General features: G+C 47.9%; 1 protein-coding gene and 1 pseudogene across 2 annotated transcripts; one reads left to right on the forward strand and one right to left on the reverse strand.

The window, feature by feature from the left end:
• Positions 1 to 3426: 3426 nt before the first annotated feature.
• Positions 3427 to 6762, reverse strand: LOC311117338 (DNA-directed RNA polymerase I subunit RPA12-like). The gene is made up of 5 exons (XM_084157512.1): positions 6654 to 6762; positions 6300 to 6423; positions 5610 to 5710; positions 5112 to 5221; positions 3427 to 4375 (listed from the first exon to the last, which is right to left on the reverse strand). The coding sequence occupies exons 2-5, from the start codon at positions 6415 to 6417 to the stop codon at positions 4351 to 4353; spliced, it is 354 nt and encodes a 117-aa protein (XP_084013638.1). The 5' UTR covers positions 6418 to 6423; positions 6654 to 6762; the 3' UTR covers positions 3427 to 4350.
• A 31-nt stretch (positions 6763 to 6793) lies between these two features.
• On the forward strand, positions 6794 to 23643 carry LOC311117349 (spliceosome RNA helicase DDX39B-like; annotated as a pseudogene). Its single transcript has 11 exons — positions 6794 to 6852; positions 9480 to 9694; positions 10081 to 10208; positions 15414 to 15506; positions 15600 to 15784; positions 16251 to 16370; positions 21154 to 21285; positions 22084 to 22193; positions 22353 to 22498; positions 22741 to 22888; positions 23093 to 23643. The product of its transcript is annotated as a spliceosome RNA helicase DDX39B-like (transcript).
• Positions 23644 to 25020: the final 1377 nt, after the last annotated feature.

Consider the following 25020-nt stretch of genomic DNA (forward strand, 5'->3'; position numbering starts at 1 on the left):
GGAGACTCATGGGCGGCGCACAATTGGCCCAGCGTCGTCCAGGGTAGGGGAGGGAATGGCCGGCAGGGATGTAGCTCAGTTGATAGAGCATGGCGTTTGCAACGCCAGGGTTGTGGGTTCGATTCCCACGGGGGGCCAGTATAAAAAGATATGTATTCACTAACTGTAAATTGCTCTGGATAAGAGCGTCTGCTAAAATGTGAAGTACCAGAGCTGAGAGGCAGAGTCCAGGAGCAGGAACCGGAAACCAGCAGAGGTGATACAGGGGGCATCTCCAGCCTCACTGGAGGTGGGCAAGAGATGTAGGATCCATGAGGATGGAGATAAGAGAAAGAGGGATTTAGAGAGGAACATAGAAATTCAAAAGAATATTTGGTAGACTTTCATTGTGAAAACACTTTGAAACAGAGAAATGTCATTCACAAATTATCCCGAATACAGGTAAACTAGTAATAGTAAAATATGAATGGCAAGAAATTAAGAGTGTGTGTTAGTATAACACTGAGTTCATAGCGGTCCCTCAGTGGGGTGGTACCTACGTTCTCATGAGGCCAGCCTGAATGAGGAGCTGGGACAGATCTTGGCTGATTGCAGCACTGGGACAGCCCACCATGAAGTGGAGTATAACCTCCCAGCGCTCCAAGGCATACTTATCCAGACTCTCCACGTCACGGGTATGTCTGTCAGGACCCAGACTGTCACCCTGGTCTGCCCGCTACTTACCCCTGAAAAGAGGAGAGGGAGGAGGAGAAGAGCATGAGTATATTTGAACACGAGCCATAAAAAATATATGTTTTCACTAGCAAGTTTAAGCTTTGGTAATTCTACTGCTGGCATATTAAGCCCCCATGTGGTACTGTAGATACTAAGTACCCTACAAAAGAAAGAGTTGACTTATCCTCCTAGCAATGCTATCCTCGGGTTGTCTTTGAATACGGGGTTCAGAACGTTTCCCTGCAAGCCTCCCTGTAGCTGCTGGCTGTGCCCTAGTCTGAGACCAGACAGCACAGAGACACACTGATCATGGTCCCCGAAGAAAGAGAAGGAAATCAACCCATTTTAGACTAGAGTCTGGAGAGTTTCAAGTGTTAATGTCACATGCACAATGTACAATGAAATGCCTTTCCTGTAAACTCTAAACACAACAATGCAGTAATCAATAACAATGTAAAACTAAAAATAACATATGATAGAACAAAAACACACGAGAAATAAAAATAAGAACACAAGAAAGTAAGAACACTATATATAGAAAGTGTGTTAACACGGGTGCTTGTGGTTCAAACAAGCATTTACATCGCCATTTTTTATTGATGAGAATGTTTTACCTGAGGGTTATCAGAAATGGCCTAAATAATTCCTAGAAATCTATAAATTCGGCATCTTCTTTCCTCAGCAAGTTTACAAAGACAGTTGACGCCATGCCGGATGGTCACGTGATTTAGACCGCCACAAGGGGGAGCCTTCTGATTGGAGCAACTGCTTTTGCCGCACTCAACACAACAGTGAAATGTAAATGTGGTGTTTACTTTAATAAATAAAGATGACCAAAATAATACATTGTTAATTTACACATTTGTAACCATTAAGTATGTTATTAAGGCAAATTCACTGTCATTACCTGATAGTGTTGACAAAAGATCGCAGTGCTAGCTGTGCCACTAGAGATCCTGGTTCGAATCCAGGCTCTGTCATAGCCGGCCGCGACCGGGAGACCCATGGGGCGGCGCACAATTGGCCCAGCGTCGTCCAGGGTAGGGGAGGGAATGGCCGGCAGGGGTGTAGCTCAGTTGGTAGAGCATGGAGTTTGCAACGCCAGTGTTGTGGGTTCAATTCCCACGGGGGGCCAGTATGAAAAATAAAATAATGTATGCACTCACTAACTGTAAGTCGCTCTGGATAAGAGCATCTGCTAAATGACTAAAATGTAAATGGTAGAAAGGAGAAAAGCAAACATGTTCTAAAGACAAATAAACTCAGCAAAAAAAGAAACTTCCTCTCACTGTCAACTGGTGTTTATTTTCAGCAAATTTAACATGTGTAAATATTTGTATGAACATAAGATTCAACAACTGAGACATAAACTGAACAAATTCCACAGACACGTGACTAACATAAATTGAATAATGTGTCCCTGAACAAAGGGGGGGTCAAAATCAAAAGTAACAGTCAGTATCTGGTGTGGCCGCCAGCTGCATTAAGTACTGCAGTGCATCTCCTCCTCATGGACTGCACCAGATTTGCCAGTTCTTGCTGTGAGATGTTACCCCACTCTTCCACCAAGGCACCTGTAAGTTCCCGGACATTTCTGGGGGGAATGACCCTAGCCCTAGCCCTCACCCTCCGATCCAACAGGTCCCTGACGTGCTCAATGGGATTGAGATCCGGGCTCTTCGCTGGCCATGGCAGAACGCTGACATTCCTGTCTTGCAGGAAATCACGCACAGAACGAGCAGTATGGCTGGTGGCATTGTCATGCTGGAGGGTCATGTCAGGATGAGCCTGCAGGAAGGGTACCACATGAGGGAGGAGGATGTCTTCCCTGTAACGCACAGCGTTGAGATTGCCTGCAATGACAACAAGCTCAGTCCGATGATGCTGTGACACACCGCCCCAGACCATGACGGACCCTCCACCTGCAAATCGATCCCGCTCCAGAGTATACGCCTCGGTGTAACGCTCATTCCTTTGACGATAAACGCAAATCTGACCATCACCCCTGGTGAGACAAATCCACGACTCGTCAGTGAAGAGCACTTTTTGCCAGTCCTGTCTGGTCCAGCGACTGTGGGTTTGTGCCCATAGGCAACGTTGTTGCTGGTGATGTCTGGTGAGGACCTGCCTTACAACAGGCCTACAAGCCCTCAGTCCAGCCTCTCACAGCCTATTGAGGACAGTCTGAGCACTGATGGAGGGATTGTGCGTTCCTGGTGTAACTCGGGCAGTTGTTGCCATCCTGTACCTGTCCCACAAGTGTGATGTTCGGATGTACCGATCCTGTGCCACTGCGAGGACGATCAGCTGTCGGTCCTGTCTCCCTGTAGCGCTGTCTTAGGCATCTCACAGTACGGACATTATAATTTATTGCCCTGGCCACATCTGCAGTCCTCTCCTTGCAGCAAGCCTAAGTCACGTTCAAGTTCATGCAGATGAGCAGGGACCCTGGGCATCTTTTTTTTGTGTTTTTCAGAGTCAGTAGAAAGGCCTCTTTAGTGTCCTAAGTTATCATAACTGTGACCTTAATTGCCTACCGTCTGTAAGCCGTTAGTGTCTTAACGACCGTTACACAGGTGCATGTTCATTAATTGTTTATGGTTCATTGAACAAGCATGGGAAACAGTATTTAAACCCTTTACAATGAATATTTGTGAAGTTATTCTGATTTTTACAAATTATCTTTGAAAGACAGGGTCCTGAAAAAGGAACGTTTCTTTTTTTGCTGAGTTTATTTTAATTACACAAATCACACTTGAAAATCTCTGCAGACAAACATCAATATTCAAACCTCATTCAAAATACTGCGGCTGCAATCAAACTGATGCAGCAAAGGCAAGCGATTGAAATTCTTAGCACCCCGGAGCAACTATCCTAAGCCTCATTACAAGTAATGAAGGGCAAGGAATAGCATACCAATTGTGCTTTCTCCAATAAGATCTCAAGTTTGCATTACATTGATCAAACACATTCTTGTTTACAGACAAAAGTACAGGTGCGTCAAAGCTGGGGCCGAGAATGAAAAACAGCTTCTATCTCAAGGCCATCAGACTGTTAAACAGCCATCACTAGCACATTAGAGGCTGCTGCCTATAGACATAGACTAGAAATCACTGGCCACTTTAAGAAATGGAACACTAGCCACTTTAATCATGTTTACATATCTTGCATTACTCATCTCATATGTATATACTGTATTCTATACTATTCTACTGTATCTTAGTCACTTTAATAATGTTTACATATCTTGCATTACTCATCTCATATGTATATACTGTATTCTATACTATTCCCCGGTATCTTAGTCACTTTAATAATGTTTACATATCTTTCATTACTCATCTTATATGTATATACTGTATCTTAGTCCATGCCACTCTGACGTTGCTCGTCCATATATGTATATATTCTTAATTCATTCCTTACTTAGATTTGTGTGTATTAGGTATATGATGTGAAATTGTTAGCTATTACTTGTTAGATATTACTGCACTGTCGGAGCTAGAAGCACAAGCATTTCGCCACACCCGCAATAACATCTGCTAAACACGTGTATGTGACCAATAAAAATTGATTTGATTTGAGAAGAATACTGATGGAGGTCCAGGGGAAATGGGGAAACATCTCGATCTCTTCTCAGGAATCCTCTTTCTCCTGATATCTGTATGCATAAATTAAATCACAATAAGTAACTTATCCAGTCATAAGTAAACATGTGGACTATATACAGCAGGGTTCTTCAATTCCGGTCCTGGAGGGCCGAAACACCTCTGTTTTTCATCCTCTCCTTCTAATCAGGGGCTAATTCAGACCTGGGACACCAGGTGAGTGCAATTAACTACCAGGTAGAAATAAAAAACAGAACTGTTTCGGCCCTCCAGGACCGGAATTGAAGAACCCTGATATACAGTTTGTGGGGTAAGTGCTTGTCACACTGTGGGGCAGAACAACATAATGTGGTCCTCTGTAGCTCAGCAGGAAGAGCACGGCGCTTGTAACGCCAGGGTTGTGGGTTCGATCCCCGGGACCACCCCATACGTAAAAATATATGCACACATGACTGGGGCGGCAGGTAGCTTAGTGGTTAAGAGCGTTGTGCCAGTAACCGAAAGGTTGCTGGTTCTAATCCCCGAGCCGACTAGGTGAAAGATCTGTCGATGTGCCCTTGAGCAAGGCACTTAACCCTAATTGCTCCTGTAAGTCGCTCTGGATAAGAGCGTCTGCTAAATGACTAAAAATGTAAATGTAAAAAAGACTAAGTCGCTTTGGATAAAAGCGTCTGCTAAATGGCATATTATTATTAAAATGGAATAGATTGATGAATCTGGTGGTGAGAACTGTTCAGAATGCCCTTGGTGAATTGGTGTTTGAGTGAGATGTAATAGGTTCTACATTACCTGCAGTGTATACAGGTGAAGAAGACTGTCTGTCCTTCATCTGCAGATCTCATTTGTCTGGTGTGATAAACCATCCCCTCTTTATTGCAGCGAGAGCAGCGCCTGTCAATCTAGAATGCAAGAGTTTGAGGAGGTTATAGAGAGAGAACATACATTGATAAATAATAGTATTATTATTACACGGTTATGCTGTAGATTTCTATAGAGGTTACAGACAGAACATAGCCTAAATGGAGTTTCTTGAGTATTGATAAAAGTATGTTTCATTTAAAAATTAAAATGGTCCTCTGTAGCTCAGCTGGTAGAGCACGGCGCTTGTAACGCCAAGGTAGTGGGTTCGATCCCCGGGACCACCCATACACAAAAATGTATGCACGCATGACTGTTAGTCGCTTTGGATAAAAGCGTCTGCTAAATGGCATATTATTATTATTATTATTATTAAAATGGGACCATTGATCATTTATGAATAGGAACATCATTGCAATAAATTCCTACCACAGCCCCCTTGAGTTCTGAGTCCTCCTCCTCCACAGCAACAGAGGACACTTCTAGAGGATTAAAGACGACTGAAGACCTGATCTCTTGACCTGAAAATTCTGAAAAAGATGACACAAAAACATAGTTACATCATGGGTCATATACTTGTGAAAATATCAAATTGATAAAAGGAAACTGTCCGGATGAAATACAATATTGTGGTCCCAGATCTGTTTGCGCTCTTGCCAACTGCATTGCTCGTCATATCTCCCGAGTGGCGCAGTGGTCTAAGACACTGCATCGCAGTGCTAGCTGTGCCACTAGAGATCCTGGTTCGAATCCAGGCTCTGTCGTAGCCGGCCGCAACCGGGAGGGGTAGGGGAGGGAATGGCCGGCAGGGCTCAGTTGGTAGAGCATGGTGTTTGCAACGCCAGGGTTGTGGGTTCGATTCCCACGGGGGGCCAGTATGAAAAAATTCAATAATGTATGCACTAACTGTAAGTCGCTCTGGATAAGAGCGTCTGCTAAATGACGTAAATGTAAATGTAAAATTGTCAAGCCAAACATGTTTGGAATGATGATGTGACAAGCAATTGGCATGAAAGCACAAACAGACTGGCACTTAGGCTAGTTGTTTCCCACTTTAGATTAGGATTCTGTCTGTTAGTAGGCTACAATATTATTTGACAACAAACAACCCATCCTCACCGCGGACAGGTAAGCTAAAAGCACAGCGTGGACAGGTGACTGAGTCCTGCAGCCCAGGTAGAGGTAGTACGTTCCCACACTCAGGACAAAAGTTGGGATCTCCACGGAAACACGACATCACTGGCTTTGGAAAAAAAAAATATATATTTCAGTGAACAACGTCAGCAACATTTTGGGGGTTGTCCATAAGTTACAGCTAGCTAGTTACGTTGCTTGCTAGTTAGCCACTTATTTAGCTTGCCAGTCAACACGTGTTTAGCTAATAATACACTTATTTAAAAAAATTGAACACATCGTTAGCTGTCAAACAAAAATGTATCCCGATACCACTTTCAGCGCGGTTCCCAGTCTTACCTTCTCTGTAGACCTCGATGTTCGAGCAAGTTTCCAACGTGTTGTTATTTTTCGTGAAGAATGTATCTAGCAAAATGCGCAGGTCGCCGTTTGTGGACATTCAACGCATGCTCACACAGTCGCACGTTGATTACGTATTTAAAAACGATAGCTCTCATTTGCAAACGCTGTAGCTACATTTCACTTCACCACGAATAAGGTAAACATGCTCACTAGGAAATCAAAACATATATCTGAAATATTTATTGTGTGTTCATTTTCCATGTTGCACATCGTGTAGAGTAGCTAGCTAGAAAGCTTGTCAAGCTAAAGAAGCTAGCTAGCTAGACCAGCCAACTCACGGATCGTGTTTAGCTACTCATGTTGACACACGTGATAATCTAACAGCCCTAATTAATAGCGTTAGTTACGAGTACATTTACTTGTTTCCTTCCACAACTTGTCATGAATGGAAATGAAGCTAACATGAAATGAAACTTGTTTTCCTAACCCTCTCATCATTATCACCATCATCACCACACAGTTTAGCAACAAATGAACGTCCCGTGTAGCTCAGTTGGTAGAGCATGGTGCTTGCAACGCCACGGTTCGATTCCCACGGGGGACCAATATGAAAAAATGTATCCACTCACTAACTGTAAGTCGCTCTGGATAAGAGCGTCTGCTAAAATGACTAAAATGTAAAAATGTTTTATGGTCGCGTACACAGATTTGCAGGTGCAGCGAAATGCTTGTGTTTCTAGCTCCAACAGTGCAGTAAAAATACCTAGCAATACATTTAAAAAATACACATATAATCCTAAGAAATATCAGAACGAGTCCGGAATATACATATATAATGTATATACATATATATACATAATGGTGTGTACAACATTAGTTATATAGGATGAGCCATGACTACAATACAGTATATACATATATAGTGCTTCATGCACTATGATGGGGGCATTTCATGTCCACATAAAGTGCATTCGGAAAGTATTCAGACCCCTTCCCGTTTTCCAAATGTTGTTACGTTACAGCCTTATTCTAAAATGGATTCAAAAATAAATACATCTCATCACACAATACCCTTTAATGACAATTTACATAATTATTCAGACCCTTTGCTATGAGACTCGAAATTGAGCTACAGTGCATCCTGTTTCCATTGATCATCCTTGAGATGTTTCTACAACTTTATTGGAGTCCACCTGTGGTAAATTCAATTGATTGGACATGATTTGGAAAGGCACACACCTGTCTATATAAAGGTCCCACAGTTGACAGTGCATGTCAGAGCAAAAACCACGGCATGAGGTCGAAGGAATTGTCCGTAGAGCTCCAGGATTGTGTCGAGGCACAGATCTGGGGAAGGGTACGAAAAAATGTCTGTAGCGTTGAAGGTTCCTAAGAACACAGGTGCTTCCATAATTCTTAAATGGAAGAAGTTTGGAACCACCAAGACTCTTCCTAGAGCTGGCCGCCCGGCCAAACTGAGCAATCGGGGGAGAAGGGCCTTGGTCAGGGAGGTGACCAAGAACCCGATGGTCACTCTGACAGAGCTCCAGAGTTCCTCTGTGAAGATGGGAGAACCTTCCAGAAGGACAACCATCTCTGCAGCACTCCACCAATCAGGCCTTTATGGTAGAGTGGCCAGACGGAAGCTACTTCTCAGTAAAAGGCACATGACAGCCCGCTTGGAGTTTGCCAAAAGGCACCTAAAGACTCTCAGACCATGAGAAACAAGATTCTCTGGTCTGATGAAACCCAGGGACTGGGAGACTAGTCAGGATCGAGGGAAAGATGAACGGAGCAAAGTACAGAGAGATCCTTAATGAAAACCTGCTCCAGAGCGCTCAGGACCTCAGACTGGGGCGACGGTTCACCTTCCAACAGGACAACGACCCTAAGCACACAGCCAAGACAACGCAGGAGTGGCTTTGGGACAAGTCTCTGAATGTCATTGAGTGGCCCAGCCAGAGCCCGGACTTGAACCCAATCGATCATCTCTGGAGAGACCTGAAAATAGCTGTGCAGCAACGCTCCCCATCCAACCTGACAGAGCTTGAGAGGATCTGCAGAGAAGGATGGGAGAAACTCCCCAAATACAGGTGTGCCAAGCTTGTAGCGTCATACCCAAGAAGACTCACGGCTGTAATCGCTATCAAAGGTGCTTCAACAAAGTACTGAGTAAAGGGTCTGAATACTTATGTAAATGTGATATTTCAGTTCTTTATTTTTTATAAATGTGCAAAAATGTCTAAAAACCTGTTTTTGCTTTGTCATTATGGGGTATTGTGTGTAGATTTAATCTACACACAATCAATTTAATCAATTTTAGAATAAGGCTGTAACATAACAAAATGTGGAAAAAGTCAAGGGGTCTGAGTACTTTCCGAATGCACTGTATATCGCTCATTGAACCACAGATCAAAAATATTTGTACTTAGAAACCCTCCCATAGGCTGTCCATACAGAAACAACTCTATATTATCAGCAACTTTCTTCTTCGAGAATAACATACAGCAAGACTTCACCACTGACAATTTAAAACCCCAGTCAATCGACCATCTTTCAGGTCTACCAGCATGGTTTTGACTGCTCCTACAGTTTTGCTTCGGTATTGCAGTTTAACTAATGCCTGGCCCAGAAAGACAATTTCCAAGGCTGTAACGTAACAAAATGTGGAAGTAGTCAAGGGGTCTGAATACTTGGTAGGTTGAAAGCGTCTCCTTGTTATGTACTGACAGGTTGATGGGACCACCCGACAGCACGTGCTTATGACTGTGTCTCTGTCTCTGTCTCCCTCTCTCTCTCCTCCCTCACTCTATCTCTACCTAGCAGGATGACTGAGCAGGATGTGGAGAATGAGCTCTTGGACTATGAGGAGGATGATGTGGGAGATCTGTCAGGAGAGGATATTCTGGCCATTAAGAAGGAGCGTGTGAAGGGCTCCTATGTGTCCATCCATTCCTCTGGTTTTAGAGACTTCCTGTTGAAGCCTGAGCTGCTGAGGGCTATAGTGGTCTGTGGCTTTGAGCAACCTCTGAGGGTGAGTACAAGTTAGGTTATAACCACGGGCTGCACACCACATCACAGAGATCACAGATCTGGGTCGTATTCATTAGTGCACACTAGCAAAATGGTTTGCAACGGAAAACGCTTTACGATGAATCTGAGTGTTTCTCATTGGTCATGTAGTTCAGATAGGTCCCTTTCTGTTTTGGCCTGTTTGGTTCCTAGTGAATACATCCCAGCTTCAAGCCAAAGTGCCACGATTAATCATGTCAAAGTACTGTATCAACTTTCAAACTATAATCAGGAAGTAATAGCATCATGATTTGGTATATTGGGTTTTTGATTTAGTCACTTAGTTGATTATGAAGTAATTACTATACCATTATTATTTATTAATAATTTTGGATGACTATTTCCCTTTCAGTTCAGCATGAGTGCATCCCCCAGGCGATCCTGGGGATGGATGTGCTCTGCCAGGCTAAGTCTGGTATGGGCAAGACGGCCGTGTTTGTTCTGGCCACCCTACAGCAGCTGGAGCCTGTCACTGGACAAGTAATCTCTCTCTCTCTCTCTCTCTCTCTCTCGCTCTCTCTTTGCCTCAGCTCTCTCTTTGCCTCAGCTCTCGCTCTCTCTGCCTCATCTCTCGCTCGCTCTGCCTCATCTCTCTCACACTGCCGCTCTCTCACCTCTCTGCCTCATTTCTCTCTCTCGCTCTCTCTGCCTCATTTCTCTCTCTCTCTGCCTCATCTCTCTCTCTCTGCCTCCTCTCTCTCTCGCTCGCTCTGCCTCATCTCTCTCGCTCGCTCTGCCTCATCTCTCTCGCTCGCTCTGCCTCATCTCTCTCGCTCGCTCTGCCTCATCTCTCTCGCTCGCTCTGCCTCATCGCTCTCTCGCTCTGCCTCATCGCTCTCTCGCTCTGCCTCATCGCTCTCTCGCTCTGCCTCATCGCTCTCTCGCTCTGCCTCATCGCTCTCTCTCTGCCTCATCGCTCTCTCTCTCGCTCTGCCTCATCGCTCTCGCTCTGCCTCATCTCTTTCTCGCTCTGCCTCACCTCTATTGCTCTCTCTCTGCCTCATCTTTCTCTCTCTCTGCCTCATCTCTCACTCTGCCTCATCTCTCTCTGCCTCATCTTTCTCTCTCTCTGCCTCATCTCTCTCTCTCACTCTGCCTCATCTCGCTCTGCCTCATCTCTCTCTCTTGCGCTCTGCCTCATCTCTCTCTCTCGCGCTCTGCCTCATCTCTCTCTCTCGCGCTCTGCCTCATCTCTCTCGCTCGCTCTGCCTCATCTTTCTCGCTCGCTCTGCCTCATCTCTCTCTCTCACTCTGCCTCATCTCTCTCTGCCTCATCTTTCTCTCTCTCTGCCTCATCTCTCTCTCTCACTCTGCCTCATCTCGCTCTGCCTCATCTCTCTCTCTTGCGCTCTGCCTCATCGCTCTCTCTCTGCCTCATCGCTCTCTCTCTCGCTCTGCCTCATCGCTCTCGCTCTGCCTCATCTCTTTCTCGCTCTGCCTCACCTCTATTGCTCTCTCTCTGCCTCATCTTTCTCTCTCTCTGCCTCATCTCTCACTCTGCCTCATCTCTCTCTGCCTCATCTTTCTCTCTCTCTGCCTCATCTCTCTCTCTCACTCTGCCTCATCTCGCTCTGCCTCATCTCTCTCTCTTGCGCTCTGCCTCATCTCTCTCTCTCGCGCTCTGCCTCATCTCTCTCTCTCGCGCTCTGCCTCATCTCTCTCGCTCGCTCTGCCTCATCTTTCTCGCTCGCTCTGCCTCATCTCTCTCTCTCACTCTGCCTCATCTCTCTCTGCCTCATCTTTCTCTCACTCTGCCTCATCTCGCTCTGCCTCATCTCTCTCTCTTGCGCTCTGCCTCATCTCTCTCTCTCGCGCTCTGCCTCATCTCTCTCTCTCGCGCTCTGCCTCATCTCTCTCGCTCGCTCTGCCTCATCTTTCTCGCTCGCTCTGCCTCATCTCTCTCTCTCGCTCTGCCTCATCGCTCTCTCGCTCTGCCTCATCGCTCTCTCTCTCTGCCTCATCGCTCTCTCTCTCTGCCTCATCGCTCTCTCTCTCTGCCTCATCGCTCTCTCTCTCTCTGCCTCATCGCTCTCTCTCTCTCTGCCTCATCGCTCTCTCTCTCTCTGCCTCATCGCTCTCTCTCTCTGCCTCATCGCTCTCTCTCTCTGCCTCATCGCTCTCTCTCTCTGCCTCATCGCTCTCTCTCTCTGCCTCATCGCTCTCTCTCTGCCTCATCGCTCTCTCTCTCTGCCTCATCGCTCTGCCTCATCTCTCGCTCTGCCTCATCTCTTTCTCGCTCTGCCTCACCTCTATTGCTCTCTCTCTGCCTCATCTCTTTCTCTCGCTCTGCCTCATCTCTCTCGCTCGCTCTGCCTCTTCTCTCGCTCTGCCTCATCTCTCTCTCTCTGCCTCATCGCTCTCTCTCATCGCTCTCTCTCATCGCTCTCTCTCATCGCTCTGCCTCATCTCTCTCTCTCTGCCTCATCTCTCTCGCTCTGCCTCATCGTTCTCTCGCTCTGCCTCATCGCTCGCTCTCTCGCTCTGCCTCATCGCTCGCTCTCTCGCTCTGCCTCATCGCTCTCTCGCTCTGCCTCATCGCTCTCTCGCTCTGCCTCATCGCTCTCTCTCTCGCTCTGCCTCATCTCTCTCTCTCGCTCTGCCTCATCTCTCTCTCTCGCTCTGCCTCATCTCTCTCTCTCGCTCTGCCTCATCTCTCTCTCTCGCTCTGCCTCATCTCTGTCTCTCGCTCTGCCTCATCTCTCTCTCGCTCTGCCTCATCTCTCTCTCGCTCTGCCTCATCTCTCTCTCGCTCTGCCTCATCTCTCTCTCGCTCTGCCTCATCTCTCTCTCGCTCTGCCTCATCTCTCTCTCGCTCTGCCTCATCTCTCTCTCGCTCTGCCTCATCTCTCTCTCTCGCTCTGCCTCATCTCTCTCTCTCGCTCTGCCTCATCTCTCTCGCTCTGCCTCATCTCTCTCGCTCTGCCTCATCTCTCTCGCTCTGCCTCTTCTCTCTCGCTCTCTGCCTCTTCTCTCTCGCTCTCTGCCTCATCTCTGTCACTCTCTCTGCCTCATCTCTGTCGCTCTCTCTGCCTCATCTCTCTCTCTGCCTCACTCTCTCTGCCTCATCTCTCTCTCGCTCTGCCTCATCTCTCTCTCGCTCTGCCTCATCTCTCTCTCGCTCTGCCTCATCGCTCTCTCGCTCTGCCTCATCTCTCTCTCGCTCTGCCTCATCGCTCTCTCGCTCTGCCTCATCTCTCTCTCGCTCTGCCTCATCTCTCTCTCGCTCTGCCTCATCTCTCTCTCGCTCTGCCTCATCTCTCTCTCTCGCTCTGCCTCATCTCTCTCTCTCGCTCTCTCTCATCGCTCTCTCTGCCTCATCTCGCTCTCTCTCTCTCTGCCTCATCTCTCGCTCTCTCTCTCTCTGCCTCATCTCTCTCTCTCTCTCTGCCTCATCTCTCTCTCTCTCTCTCTGCCTCATCTCTCTCTCTCTCTATTGCCTCATCTCTCTCTCTCTCTATTGCCTCATCTCTCTCTCTCTCTCTCTCTGCCTCATCTTTCTCTCTCTCTGCCTCATCTTTCTCTCTCTCTGCCTCATCTTTCTCTCTCTCTCTCTCTCTCTCTCTCTCTCTCTCTCTCTCTCGCGCTCTGCCTCATCTCTCTCTCGCGCTCTGCCTCATCTCTCTCTCTCGCGCTCTGCCTCATCTCTCTCGCTCGCTCTGCCTCATCTCTCTCGCTCGCTCTGCCTCATCTCTCTCTCTCTCTGCCTCATCGCTCTCTCTCTCTGCCTCATCGCTCTCTCTCTCTGCCTCATCGCTCTCTCTCTCTGCCTCATCGCTCTCTCTCTCTGCCTCATCGCTCTCTCTCTCTGCCTCATCTCTCTCTCTCGCTCTGCCTCATCTCTCTCTCTCGCTCTGCCTCATCTCTCGCTCTGCCTCATCTCTCTCTCTCGCTCTGCCTCATCTCTCTCTCTCGCTCTGCCTCATCTCTCTCTCTCGCTCTGCCTCATCTCTCTCTCTCGCTCTGCCTCATCTCTCTCTCTCTCGCTCTGCCTCTTCTCTATCGCTCTGCCTCTTCTCTATCGCTCTGCCTCTTCTCTCTCGCTCTGCCTCATCTCTCTCTCGCTCGCTCTGCCTCATCTCTCTCGCTCGCTCTGCCTCATCTCTCTCTCTGTCTCACTCTCTCTGCCTCATCGCTCTCTCTCGCTCTGCCTCATCTCTCTCTCGCTCTCTCTCTCTCTGCCTCATCGCTCTCTCTCGCTCTGCCTCATCTGTCTCTCGCTCTCTCTCATCTCTCGCTCTCATCTCTCTCTCGCTCTCTCTCTCTCTGCCTCATCGCTCTCTCTCGCTCTGCCTCATCTCTCTCGCTCGCTCTGCCTCTTCTCTCTCTCTCTCTCTCGCTCGCTCTGCCTCTTCTCTCTCTCTGTCTCACTCTCTCTGCCTCATCGCTCTGCCTCATCTCTCTCTCGCTCTGCCTCATCTCTCTCTCGCTCTGCCTCATCTCTCTCTCGCTCTGCCTCATCTCTCTCTCGCTCTGCCTCATCTCTCTCTCGCTCTGCCTCATCTCTCTCTCGCTCTGCCTCATCTCTCTCTCGCTCTGCCTCATATCTCTCTCGCTCTGCCTCATCTCTCTCTCGCTCTGCCTCATCTCTCTCTCGCTCTGCCTCATCTCTCTCTCGCTCTGCCTCATCTCTCTCTCGCTCTGCCTCATCTCTCTCTCTCGCTCTGCCTCATCTCTCTCTCTCGCTCTGCCTCATCTCTCTCGCTCTCGCTCTGCCTCATCTCTCTCGCTCTCGCTCTCTCTGCCTCATCTCTCTCTCTCTCTGCCTCATCTCTCTCGCTCTCGCTCTCTCTGCCTCATCTCTCTCTCTCGCTCTGCCTCATCTCTCTCGCTCTCGCTCTGCCTCATCTCTCTCGCTCTCGCTCTCTCTGCCTCATCTCGCTCTCGCTCTGCCTCATCTCTCTCGCTCTCGCTCTCTCTGCCTCATCTCTCTCTCGCTCTGCCTCATCTCTCTCGCTCTCGCTCTCTCTGCCTCATCTCTCTCTCTCTCTGCCTCATCTCCCTCTCTCTCTCTCTCTGCCTCATCTCTCTCTCTCTCTCTCTGCCTCATCTCTCTCTCTCTCTCTCTGCCTCATCTCTCTCTCTCTCTCTTGCCTCATCTCTCTCTCTCTCTCTCTCTCTCTGCCTCATCTCTCTCTCTCTCTCTCTCTCTGCCTCATCTCTCTCTCTCTCTCTCTCTCTCTCTGCCTCATCTCTCTCTCTCTTCCTCATCTCTCTCTCTCTCTCTCTCTCTCTGCCTCATCTTTCTCTCTCTCTCTCTCTCTCTCTCTCGGCCTCATCTCTCTCTCTCTCGGCCTCTCTCTCTCTCTCTCTCTCTCTCTCTCGGCCTCATCTCTCTCTCTCTCTCTCTCGGCCTCATCTCTCTCTCTCTCTCTCGGCCTCATCTCTCTCTCTCTCTCTCGCTCTGCCTCTTCTCTCTCTCTCTGCCTCTTCTCTCTCTCTCTCGCTCGGCCTCCTCTCTCTCTCTCTCTCTCTCTCTCGCTCGGCCTCTTCTCTCTCTCGCTCTCTCGCTCGGCCTCATCGCTCTCTCGCTCGGCCTTATCTCTCGCTCTCTCTCTCTCTGCCTCATTGTCTTCTGGACTGTTTATAGAGCTAGTATTGTCATAGTCTTGGTCCATTAGTAGCTGTGAAGTACTAAGCTTTATAATGCATTAACTACCCATCCTGCCCACTTCTCGCTTTGTTTAGGTGTCAGTGCTGGTGATGTGCCACACCCGAGAGCTGGCGTTTCAGATCAGCAAGGAGTATGAGAGATTCTCCAAGTACATGGCAACTATCAAGGTACACAATGTTATTACCTCCCTGACCCTCTTAAGTCTTGATAATAACTGCACAGTGTTTCACCGCTGGTTTTGTCCCAATCTCTCTCACCAGGTGGCAGTGTTCTTTGGTGGCCTGTCTATAAAGAAGGACGGGGAGGTGTTGAAGAAGGAGTGTCCCCATGTGATGGTGGGGACGCCGGGGGCGACTCCTGGCCCTGATCCGCAACAAGACCCTCAACCTGCGACACATCAAACACTTCATCCTGGACGGGTGTGACAAGATGCTGGAACAACTTGGTGAGTCTGAATCATTGAAGATTGGACAGCAGACCGTTAACGAATCATAATATGCCATTTACATTTACATTTTAGTCATTTAGCAGACGCTCTTATCCAGAGCGACTTACATGAGCAATTAGGGTTAAGTGCCTTGCTCAAGGGCACATCGACAGATTTTTCACCTAGTCGGCTCGGGGATTAGAACCAGCGACCTTTCGGTTACTGGCACAACGCTCTTAACCACTAAGCTACCTGCCGCCTTTTATCCAAAGCGACTTACAGTCATGCGTGCATAAATTTTTGTGTATGGGTGGTCCCGGGGATCGAACCCACTACCTTGGCGTTACAAGCGCCGTGCTCTACCAGCTGAGCTACAGAGGACCACAATCTCTTTCACTATTGATTCATCATCTACCCCTATTTACAGTCTAGGAGACCTAACTACATTTACAAATCTTCATTCCCTCCCTCCTTTCTCCCTCAGACATGCGCAGAGATGTCCAGGAGATATTCCGTCTGACCCCCCCATGAGAAACAGGTCATGATGTTCAGCGCCACCCTGAGCAAAGAGATCCGCCCCGTCTGCCGAAAGTTCATGCAAGATGTAATTACGCCTCCTCCTGCGTCCACCACGCCTCTCCTTATTTTCGGACCTCCACCCATCCCCCTGTTCTGCCCTGCCTGGTGGAACGGGGGGAAGAGGGGGGAGGAGGAGTTACCCCCACGGCCCCCGGAGTCTGACAGGAGAGAGACAGCGACGTCTTTCTACACTATAAAGGGAAGTGTCAGCCCACTGACATAGTAAGGTCACTAACTCGGTACGCTAAGACATTGCGGTAGTAGTGTACTGGATCACCTTTCACCAAAATGCCATGCGTTGTGGTAACGGAGTCTCCTTTATAGACTAGCTTGTGCTGTCGAACTGAAATGTACGCAGTATATCTTAACTTCATGACGAAGTTAAACACTGTCAGGCAGAAATAGGCCCCGTTTTTTCAGTCTGTACGTTACGAATCTGACCTCCCCTGATGTCACTATGCTGACGAGCCTATGCAGCATTCGTTGAACGACGCTTTCGTTCAAAGGCAGTTAAACAATCTCATAATCTAGCCAAGCAAAAACTATTTGTCACGGCCAACCTCCCACCTTTTATTTATTAAGGAAACTGTTTTACCAGGCTGGCATGAGTGAGTACGCTCTGCTCCAAGCTGCTTGTAAAAAAAAAACAACAGCTCACTGCACTATAGTTAATAGAAAGGGTTCTCCCTGGAGCTGTAACCGCTCATTTGGCAAACGACAGGTACAACTCAGAGGAGAAAAGCCTAATTAAGCTAATGTAAAGAAGAAGTATCCCAAAGAACCTCAGTCAAACAAATAACACAAGCCAAGACAAACGAAGAGGAACACTGACAAGGGCCAAGCTGGGAGAGGAAAATAAGCTGCCTGTCTCTCTGGGCCACTGTAGTTCGTTAAGTAGAAGCTGCCTGTCTCTCTGGGCCACTGTAGTTCGTTAAGTCGACGCTGCCTGTCTCTCTGGGCCACTGTAGTTTGTTAAGTAGAAGCTGCCTGTCTCTCTGGGCCACTATAGTTCGTTAAGTAGAAGCTGCCTGTCTCTCTGGGCCACTGTAGTTCGTTAAGTAGAAGCTGCCTGTCTCTCTGGGCCACTGTAGTTCATTAAGTCGACGCTGCCTGTCTCTCTGGGCCACTGTAGTTCGTTAAGTAGAAGCTGCCTGTCTCTCTGGGCCACTGTAGTTCATTAAGTAGAAGCTGCCTGTCTCTCTGGGCCACTGTAGTTCGTTAAGTAGAAGCTGCCTGTCTCTCTGGGCCACTGTAGTTCGTTAAGTAGAAGCTGCCTGTCTCTCTGGGCCACTGTAGTTCATTAAGTAGAAGCTGCCTGTCTCTCTGGGCCACTGCAGTTCATTAAGTAGAAGCTGCCTGTCTCTGGGCCACTGCAGTTCATTAAGTAGAAGCTGCCTGTCTCTCTGGGCCACTGTAGTTCGTTAAGTAGAAGCTGCCTGTCTCTCTGGGCCACTGTAGTTCATTAAGTAGAAGCTGCCTGTCTCTCTGGGCCACTGTAGTTCATTAAGTAGAAGCTGCCTGTCTCTCTGGGCCACTGTAGTTCGTTAAGTAGAAGCTGCCTGTCTCTCTGGGCCACTGTAGTTCATTAAGTAGAAGCTGCCTGTCTCTCTGGGCCACTGTAGTTCGTTAAGTAGAAGCTGCCTGTCTCTCTGGGCCACTGTAGTTCGTTAAGTAGAAGCTGCCTGTCTCTCTGGGCCACTGTAGTTCATTAAGTAGAAGCTGCCTGTCTCTCTGGGCCACTGTAGTTCGTTAAGTAGAAGCTGCCTGTCTCTCTGGGCCACTGTAGTTCATTAAGTAGAAGCTGCCTGTCTCTCTGGGCCACTGTAGTTCGTTAAGTAGAAGCTGCCTGTCTCTCTGGGCCACTGTAGTTCGTTAAGTAGAAGCTGCCTGTCTCTCTGGGCCACTGCAGTTCGTTAAGTAGAAGCTGCCTGTCTCTCTGGGCCACTGCAGTTCATTAAGTAGAAGCTGCCTGTCTCTCTGGGCCACTGCAGTTCATTAAGTAGAAGCTGCCTGTCTCTCTGGGCCACTGTAGTTCATTAAGTAGAAGCTGCCTGTCTCTCTGGGCCACTGCAGTTCATTAAGTAGAAGCTGCCTGTCTCTCTGGGCCACTGTAGTTCATTAGTTTCCCAACAAAGTGGAATTGCCTAGGTCCGCTGAGCTGAGCCAAAATGGCTCCATTACCTCTTTGTCAGCCAGTCTGCTATTAAATGGAATTGAGGTAACTGGAGATAGGCGATTAACCCTGTAGGAACATGAGGCCCGTCTCACAAGGGAAAAATGGCCACCATTCTGTCCCTAAGCTGCTACCCAAGCATCAGGATGCCTTGGTAATAAATCACAGACATGAACCATCGTCTAACACACTGTACAGACAGAGGCAGTAACAAGGCAGAACACCCTGATGTGAAGAAAGGAGAGAGAGAGAGAGAGAGAGAGGAATGGTAATGAGGAAGATCGACGCGGGAGGGAAGCGATGAAGATGTAGAGAGAAAGTAGAGGGAGATGTGTGACTAGATGGAGACGGTACACAGAGCTGTCTCGTGTTGCCGTGAATCTAGAATCGATGAGGTAACTCTGAAACGCTTGGAGAGCGAGCCTGGGATAGAAGAGCATTGCAGTCATATGAAAAATAGACCGAGCAGAAAAACTGAAAAGGAAAATCCATCTCTCTAAAACTCTTCGCCTGGTAACAAAGGCAGCACCATTTCCTTAGTACAGCCCGTCAACATGTTGATTCTAATAGTGTTTTTATTTGACACATTCCAACTACATGATCATGGATATCAGACACACAACTACACACTGCATAAACCCTCGTACTCTCACAAGCATCCAGGACACGCATAACGAAATATAGACAAACACACACGTTAACAGAAGCAGCATCTTCAAACACACAGGCTACAGTTGGACGGACTGACTGACTGACTGACTGACTGACTGACTGACTGACTGACTGACTGACTGACTGACTGACTGACTGACTGACTGACTGACATGACTTTGAGTGAATGACATACGACAGTGACTGGGATTGAGAGGACAGACTGAGTGAATGTGAGACGACCGCAATAATAAACTTGAGGATAATTTATATTAAATGTCATTGATGTAATTAGATTGATGACTTAGTCCATCTGTGATCAAAGTTGTACAGCCCCACAGTAAATGATGTCCCTGATTGATCATGAAGCCCATCTAATTGACAGAGATGGTTCCCTCCATTGTTTAATTAGACACAGCTGCTGCCAGACAGACCGAGTCAAAGTGGTGGATAGATGAATGTGATGTGAAGATGAATCGCTCTTACGTCAAGTGGAGCAGCCAATGAGGGCTTTTTGTTTTAGTGGACATTAGAGCGTTAATGTAATGCTTGTGGTTACAGTTTACAATAACTTGCCATTTCGTCTGATCACTACGGCTTTTCATTTGACATTTTGCTTTTTGCAAGTGTTGTGTGGATAGTAGTGACTGGTGAGGGTGAGCGATGTCTGTCTGTGTTGCATCAGTATGTGAATTGGGATCCTGCGTGCGTGCATGTCTGTCTGGCTGGTTGTGTGAACTTCAAACCTTTTGGCGTCCATCTTAACTCACCATCCCTTCTGTTTCATTGTATTTCCTCATGTCTCCCTGATCCACCACTACCTCCTCACCCTAACCACTGCTCTCTGGGAACCCTCCACTCCCTGTATTCTTCCCTTTCCCTATCCTGAACAAGTATCAATCTACCTTATTACTGTTTATATGTACACGCAACTCCTCTATCCCTCACAAACCTGGATCAACCATTCAAAACCCTTCACAACTCGTCAAATCAAATGCCCTGTCAACCCACCCCCTGTTAACTCTCCTAAAACATCCACCTTCCCTCCTACCGTCCCCTTCCCAACCCCCCGTTAACGCTCCTAAAACATCCACCTTCCCTCCTACCGTCCCCTTCCCAACCCCCCGTTAACGCTCCTAAAACATCCACCTTCCCTCCTACCGTCCCCTTCCCAACCCCCCGTTAACGCTCCTAAAACATCCACCTTCCCTCCTACCGTCCCCTTCCCAACCCCCCGTTAACTCTCCTAAAACATCCACCTTCCCTCCTACCGTCCCCTTCCCAACCCCCCGTTAACTCTCCTAAAACATCCACCTTCCCTCCTACCGTCCCCTTCCCAACCCCCCGTTAACGCTCCTAAAACATCCACCTTCCCTCCTACCGTCCCCTTCCCAACCCCCCGTTAACGCTCCTAAAACATCCACCTTCCCTCCTACCGTCCCCTTCCCAACCCCCCGTTAACTCTCCTAAAACATCCACCTTCCCTCCTACCGTCCCCTTCCCAACCCCCCGTTAACGCTCCTAAAACATCTACCTTCCCTCCTACCGTCCCCTTCCCAACCCCCCGTTAACTCTCCTAAAACATCCACCTTCCCTCCTACCGTCCCCTTCCCAACCCCCCGTTAACTCTCCTAAAACATCCACCTTCCCTCCTACCGTCCCCTTCCCAACCCCCCGTTAACGCTCCTAAAACATCCACCTTCCCTCCTACCGTCCCCTTCCCAACCCCCCGTTAACGCTCCTAAAACATCCACCTTCCCTCCTACCGTCCCCTTCCCAACCCCCCGTTAACGCTCCTAAAACATCCACCTTCCCTCCTACCGTCCCCTTCCCAACCCCCCGTTAACGCTCCTAAAACATCCACCTTCCCTCCTACCGTCCCCTTCCCAACCCCCCGTTAACGCTCCACACACGTCTTCCTCATTCCCCTACCTTCCAACCCCCCTCCCCTCACCCTGTCCCACCCCCTGCTTGCTCCACCCAGCCGATGGAAATCTGTGTTGATGATGAGACCAAGCTGAATCTCCACGGGCTGCTGCAGGACTACGTCAAACTGAAGGACAACGAGAAGAACAGGAAGCTCTCTGATCTCCTCGACGTGCTGGAGTTCAACCAGGTACTGGAATTAGTTATGATGTTCCACAGTGGAGTTCAACCAGGTACTGGAATGAATTATGATGTTCAACCAGGTACAGGAATGAATTGATGTTCAATCAGGTACTGGAATTAATTATGATGTTCAATCAGGTACTGGAATTAGTTATGATGTTCCACAGTGGAGTTCAATCAGGTACTGGAATGAATTATGATGTTCAACCAGGTACAGGAATGAATTGATGTTCAATCCAGTACTGGAATTAATTATGATGTTCAACCAGGTACTGGAATTAATGATGATGTTCAATCAGGTACTGGAATTAATTATAATGTTCCACAGTGGAGTTCAACCAGTTACTGGAATTAATTATGACGTTCAATCAGGTACTGGAATTAATTATAATGTTCCACAGTGGCGTTCAACCAGGTACTGGAATTAATTATGATGTTCAACCAGGTACTGGAATTAATTATGATGTTCAACCAGGTACTGGAATTTAATCGTGATGTTCCACAGAGGCACATGGCAGGAGAAACTGAGGAAAAAAGGAACCACTAGCTGGGAAAGTTTTTGTATGCAAATAGTGTGTTTAGTCAGTGTCTTAGTTCAACCAGGTACTGTGTTTCATGTTCCACCGTGGTAAATAACAGAAAACATAAACGCTGACAAGACAAGTCAAATTTGGAAAATGCAAATGCAGTGACTAGTCAAATCTAGTGTGTGTAGTCAGTGTGTTGTTTCCACATGGTTCGAAGTCAGTGCAGCGCTGTGTGATCTCTGGCCCAGTGTGTGAAGTGATATTATTGTATATTATAGGTGGTGATCTTTGTGAAGTCAGTGCAGCGCTGTGTGGCTCTGGCCCAGCTGTTGGTTGAGCAGAACTTCCCGGCTATCGCCATCCACCGCGGGATGCCCCAGGAGGAACGGTGTGTGTGGGGTGGGGGGGGATGGGGGTTCTGGTTCTGTTTCGTGTGTATTATTTAGAACATTAATACTATAATTGTTTGATCTGACATGGTCATTACCCATCTTTTTATAAACTAATCCCACCCCCTCTTCTCTTTCTCCCCAACCTCCTTCCCCAGTCTCTCTCGTTACCAACAGTTTAAAGACTTCCAGAGACGTATCCTGGTGGCCACCAACCTGTTTGGCAGAGGGAATCGACATCGAGAGGGTCAACATCGCCTTCAACTACGACATGCCAGAAGACTCTGACACTTACCTGTACAGAGTATGTCCCGTAGACTACTGAAGACTGTCCTTTTTCTCAGTCAAATAACTACTCGTGACGTGATCCAGATGAGCAGTTCCGTGCCTCGCCTTCCTCAGAAGTATCCTCTCAAACGCGCCGACGCTGAGGTTATTTTGTCAAAGGCCTCTTGTTTGTCCGTCTTACCGGTAGCAGCCGGGGTCATCATAAGGTTTACTTAGTTATAAAACCCTCTTAAGTTGTTTGTGTGCCGTCTTACTCAGGTTGCCAGGGCGGGCAGGTTTGGCACCAAAGGCCTGGCCATCACGTTTGTGTCTGATGAGACGGACGCCCGTACCCTTAACGACGTCCAGGACCGATTCGAGGTGAACATCAGCGAGCTGCCCGACGAGATCGACATCTCATCTTACAGTAAGTGCTGCTTAGTTCCGGTCGGTCTTGGTTATCAGTGGGTCTAGAGTAAAAGGAGTGGTCTTTGCTGGTCATCTGTTACTTTATTAGGAAATGTATTATGTTAGAAACATCTATATTTTATCAGTGGAGTATAGAATATTATCAAGTGATTCGGTGAATATTCTGCTTTAACTTGTCCTTTTTTTACCTCTGTGCCCTCAGTTGAACCGACCCGGTAAAGAAGACCAGATCTATTGTCCTGCAGACATTGCGACTTATATTTGACCTTTAACACTGATAACTAAAGGTCAAATCAACTATTATCAGATCGAAAAGTACAATACAGTAAAATAATTTCTTAATCTGCTGGCATTCATTCATTCGCCCCTAGAATGAATGAATGAATGAATAAATTAGGACTACTGTAGAATAGCGCCCCCTGTGGATAGAAGGGACGTTTCTGAACATTGTCAGGCCTTTTCCAATGCCATTTGTTTAATGATGTTAATATTATTTTGTTGTATTTATCTAGACTAGGTAGCTGTCACTGAATATTTGAGTTATTTATTTTTTTGTATTTTATTTACCTTGTAATTTGGATTGTGAATGCTGCATTTTATAGCCTGTGAAGATAGTTGACAAGTTACCAAGCGGTAGTTTCTAGTGTGAAGGAAGAGGAAAATGTTACATTGAATGACTTGTAAAGATGTAGAGAGAGACACTAAACAAGCGCTGTTCTGCGCTCAATGTGGCTTCATAAATGTTTGACTCGATATACAGACTTGCTGCTTCTTCTTGCCTCAACATCTAATCTTGTCCTGTCATTGTCTGTCTTGAGGTGTGTGCCACAGTCAGAAAATATACAAATGAACAAAACTGCCTGCCAAGGCTTACACTGACTGAATATCGAAACAGCCCTAGTCAAAGACTTGCGTCTCAAGTGGCACCCTATTCCCTATAGAGGGCACTACTTTTGACCAGAGCCCTATGGGACCTGGTCTAAAGTAGTGCACTACATAGGGAATAGGGATTCATTTGGGATGCAGACAAAGTATACAGTGTAGTTCCAAGTTAACATCTGCTTGTTTATAGTGGAGGTTATCTTCATTTATCACCTCGGGACTGATGCCTTTTAAATAGCTGGTGAGATCAGCCTGTCACGCCGGCTGCTACACATCATTAGATCAGACTGTCACGCCGGCTGCTACACATCATTAGATCAGCCTGTCACGCCGGCTGCTACACATCATTAGATCAGCCTGTCACGCCGGCTGCTACACATCATTAGATCAGCCTGTCACGCCGGCTGCTACACAACATTAGATCACCCTGTCAACGCCGGCTGCTACACATCATTAGATCAGACTGTCACGCCGGCTGCTACACATCATTAGATCAGACTGTCACGCCGGCTGCTACACATCATTAGATCAGACTGTCACGGCGGCTGCTACACATCATTAGATCAGACTGTCACGCCGGCTGCTACACATCATTAGATCAGACTGTCACGCCGGCTGCTACACATCATTAGATCAGACTGTCACGGCGGCTGCTACACATCATTAGATCAGACTGTCACGCCGGCTGCTACACATCATTAGATCAGACTGTCACGGCGGCTGCTACACATCATTAGATCAGACTGTCACGCCGGCTGCTACACATCATTAGATCAGACTACACAAGCCGTAAAGTACAGTAGCTCTTATAGCCTAAAGCAGAAACCTCACCAGACCGGTTGTCTGTCGGCGCAGTGCGGGGGCCGTTCGTTCGCTTGCTGTCGGCGCAGTGCGGGGGCCGTTCGTTCGCTTGCTGTCGGCGCAGTGCAGGGCCGTTCGTTCGCTTGCTGTTGGCGCAGTGCGGGGGCCGTTCGTTCGCTTGCTGTCGGCGCAGTGCGGGGCCGTTCGTTCGCTTGCTGTCGGTGCAGTGCGGGGCCGTTCGTTCGCTTGCTGTCGGCGCAGTGCGGGGGCCGTTCGTTCGCTTGCTGTCGGCGCAGTGCAGGGCCGTTCGTTCGCTTGCTGTCGGCGCAGTGCGGGGCCGTTCGTTCGCTTGCTGTCGGCGCAGTGCGGGGCCGTTCGTTCGCTTGCTGTCGGCGCAGTGCGGGGCCGTTCGTTCGCTTGCTGTCGGTGCAGTGCGGGGCCGTTCGT

Source organism: Coregonus lavaretus (assembly GCF_964263955.1).
Source record: "Coregonus lavaretus genome assembly, chromosome: 3".
Classification (NCBI taxonomy): Eukaryota; Metazoa; Chordata; class Actinopteri; order Salmoniformes; family Salmonidae; genus Coregonus; species Coregonus lavaretus.

Excerpts from the sequence above, each read along its gene's own strand:
- LOC311117338 (XM_084157512.1), bottom strand. The coding sequence starts at position 6,417 with ATGTCGTGTTTCCGTGGAGATCCCAACTTTTGTCCTGAGTGTGGGAAC. Across the intron at positions 5,711-6,299 it reads TTTTAGCTTACCTGTCCGCG|AATTTTCAGGTCAAGAGATC; the intron begins GTGAGGATGGGT and ends CATCTTTTTCAG. Across the intron at positions 4,376-5,111 it reads TTCACCTGTATACACTGCAG|ATATCAGGAGAAAGAGGATT; the intron begins GTAATGTAGAAC and ends TTATGCATACAG.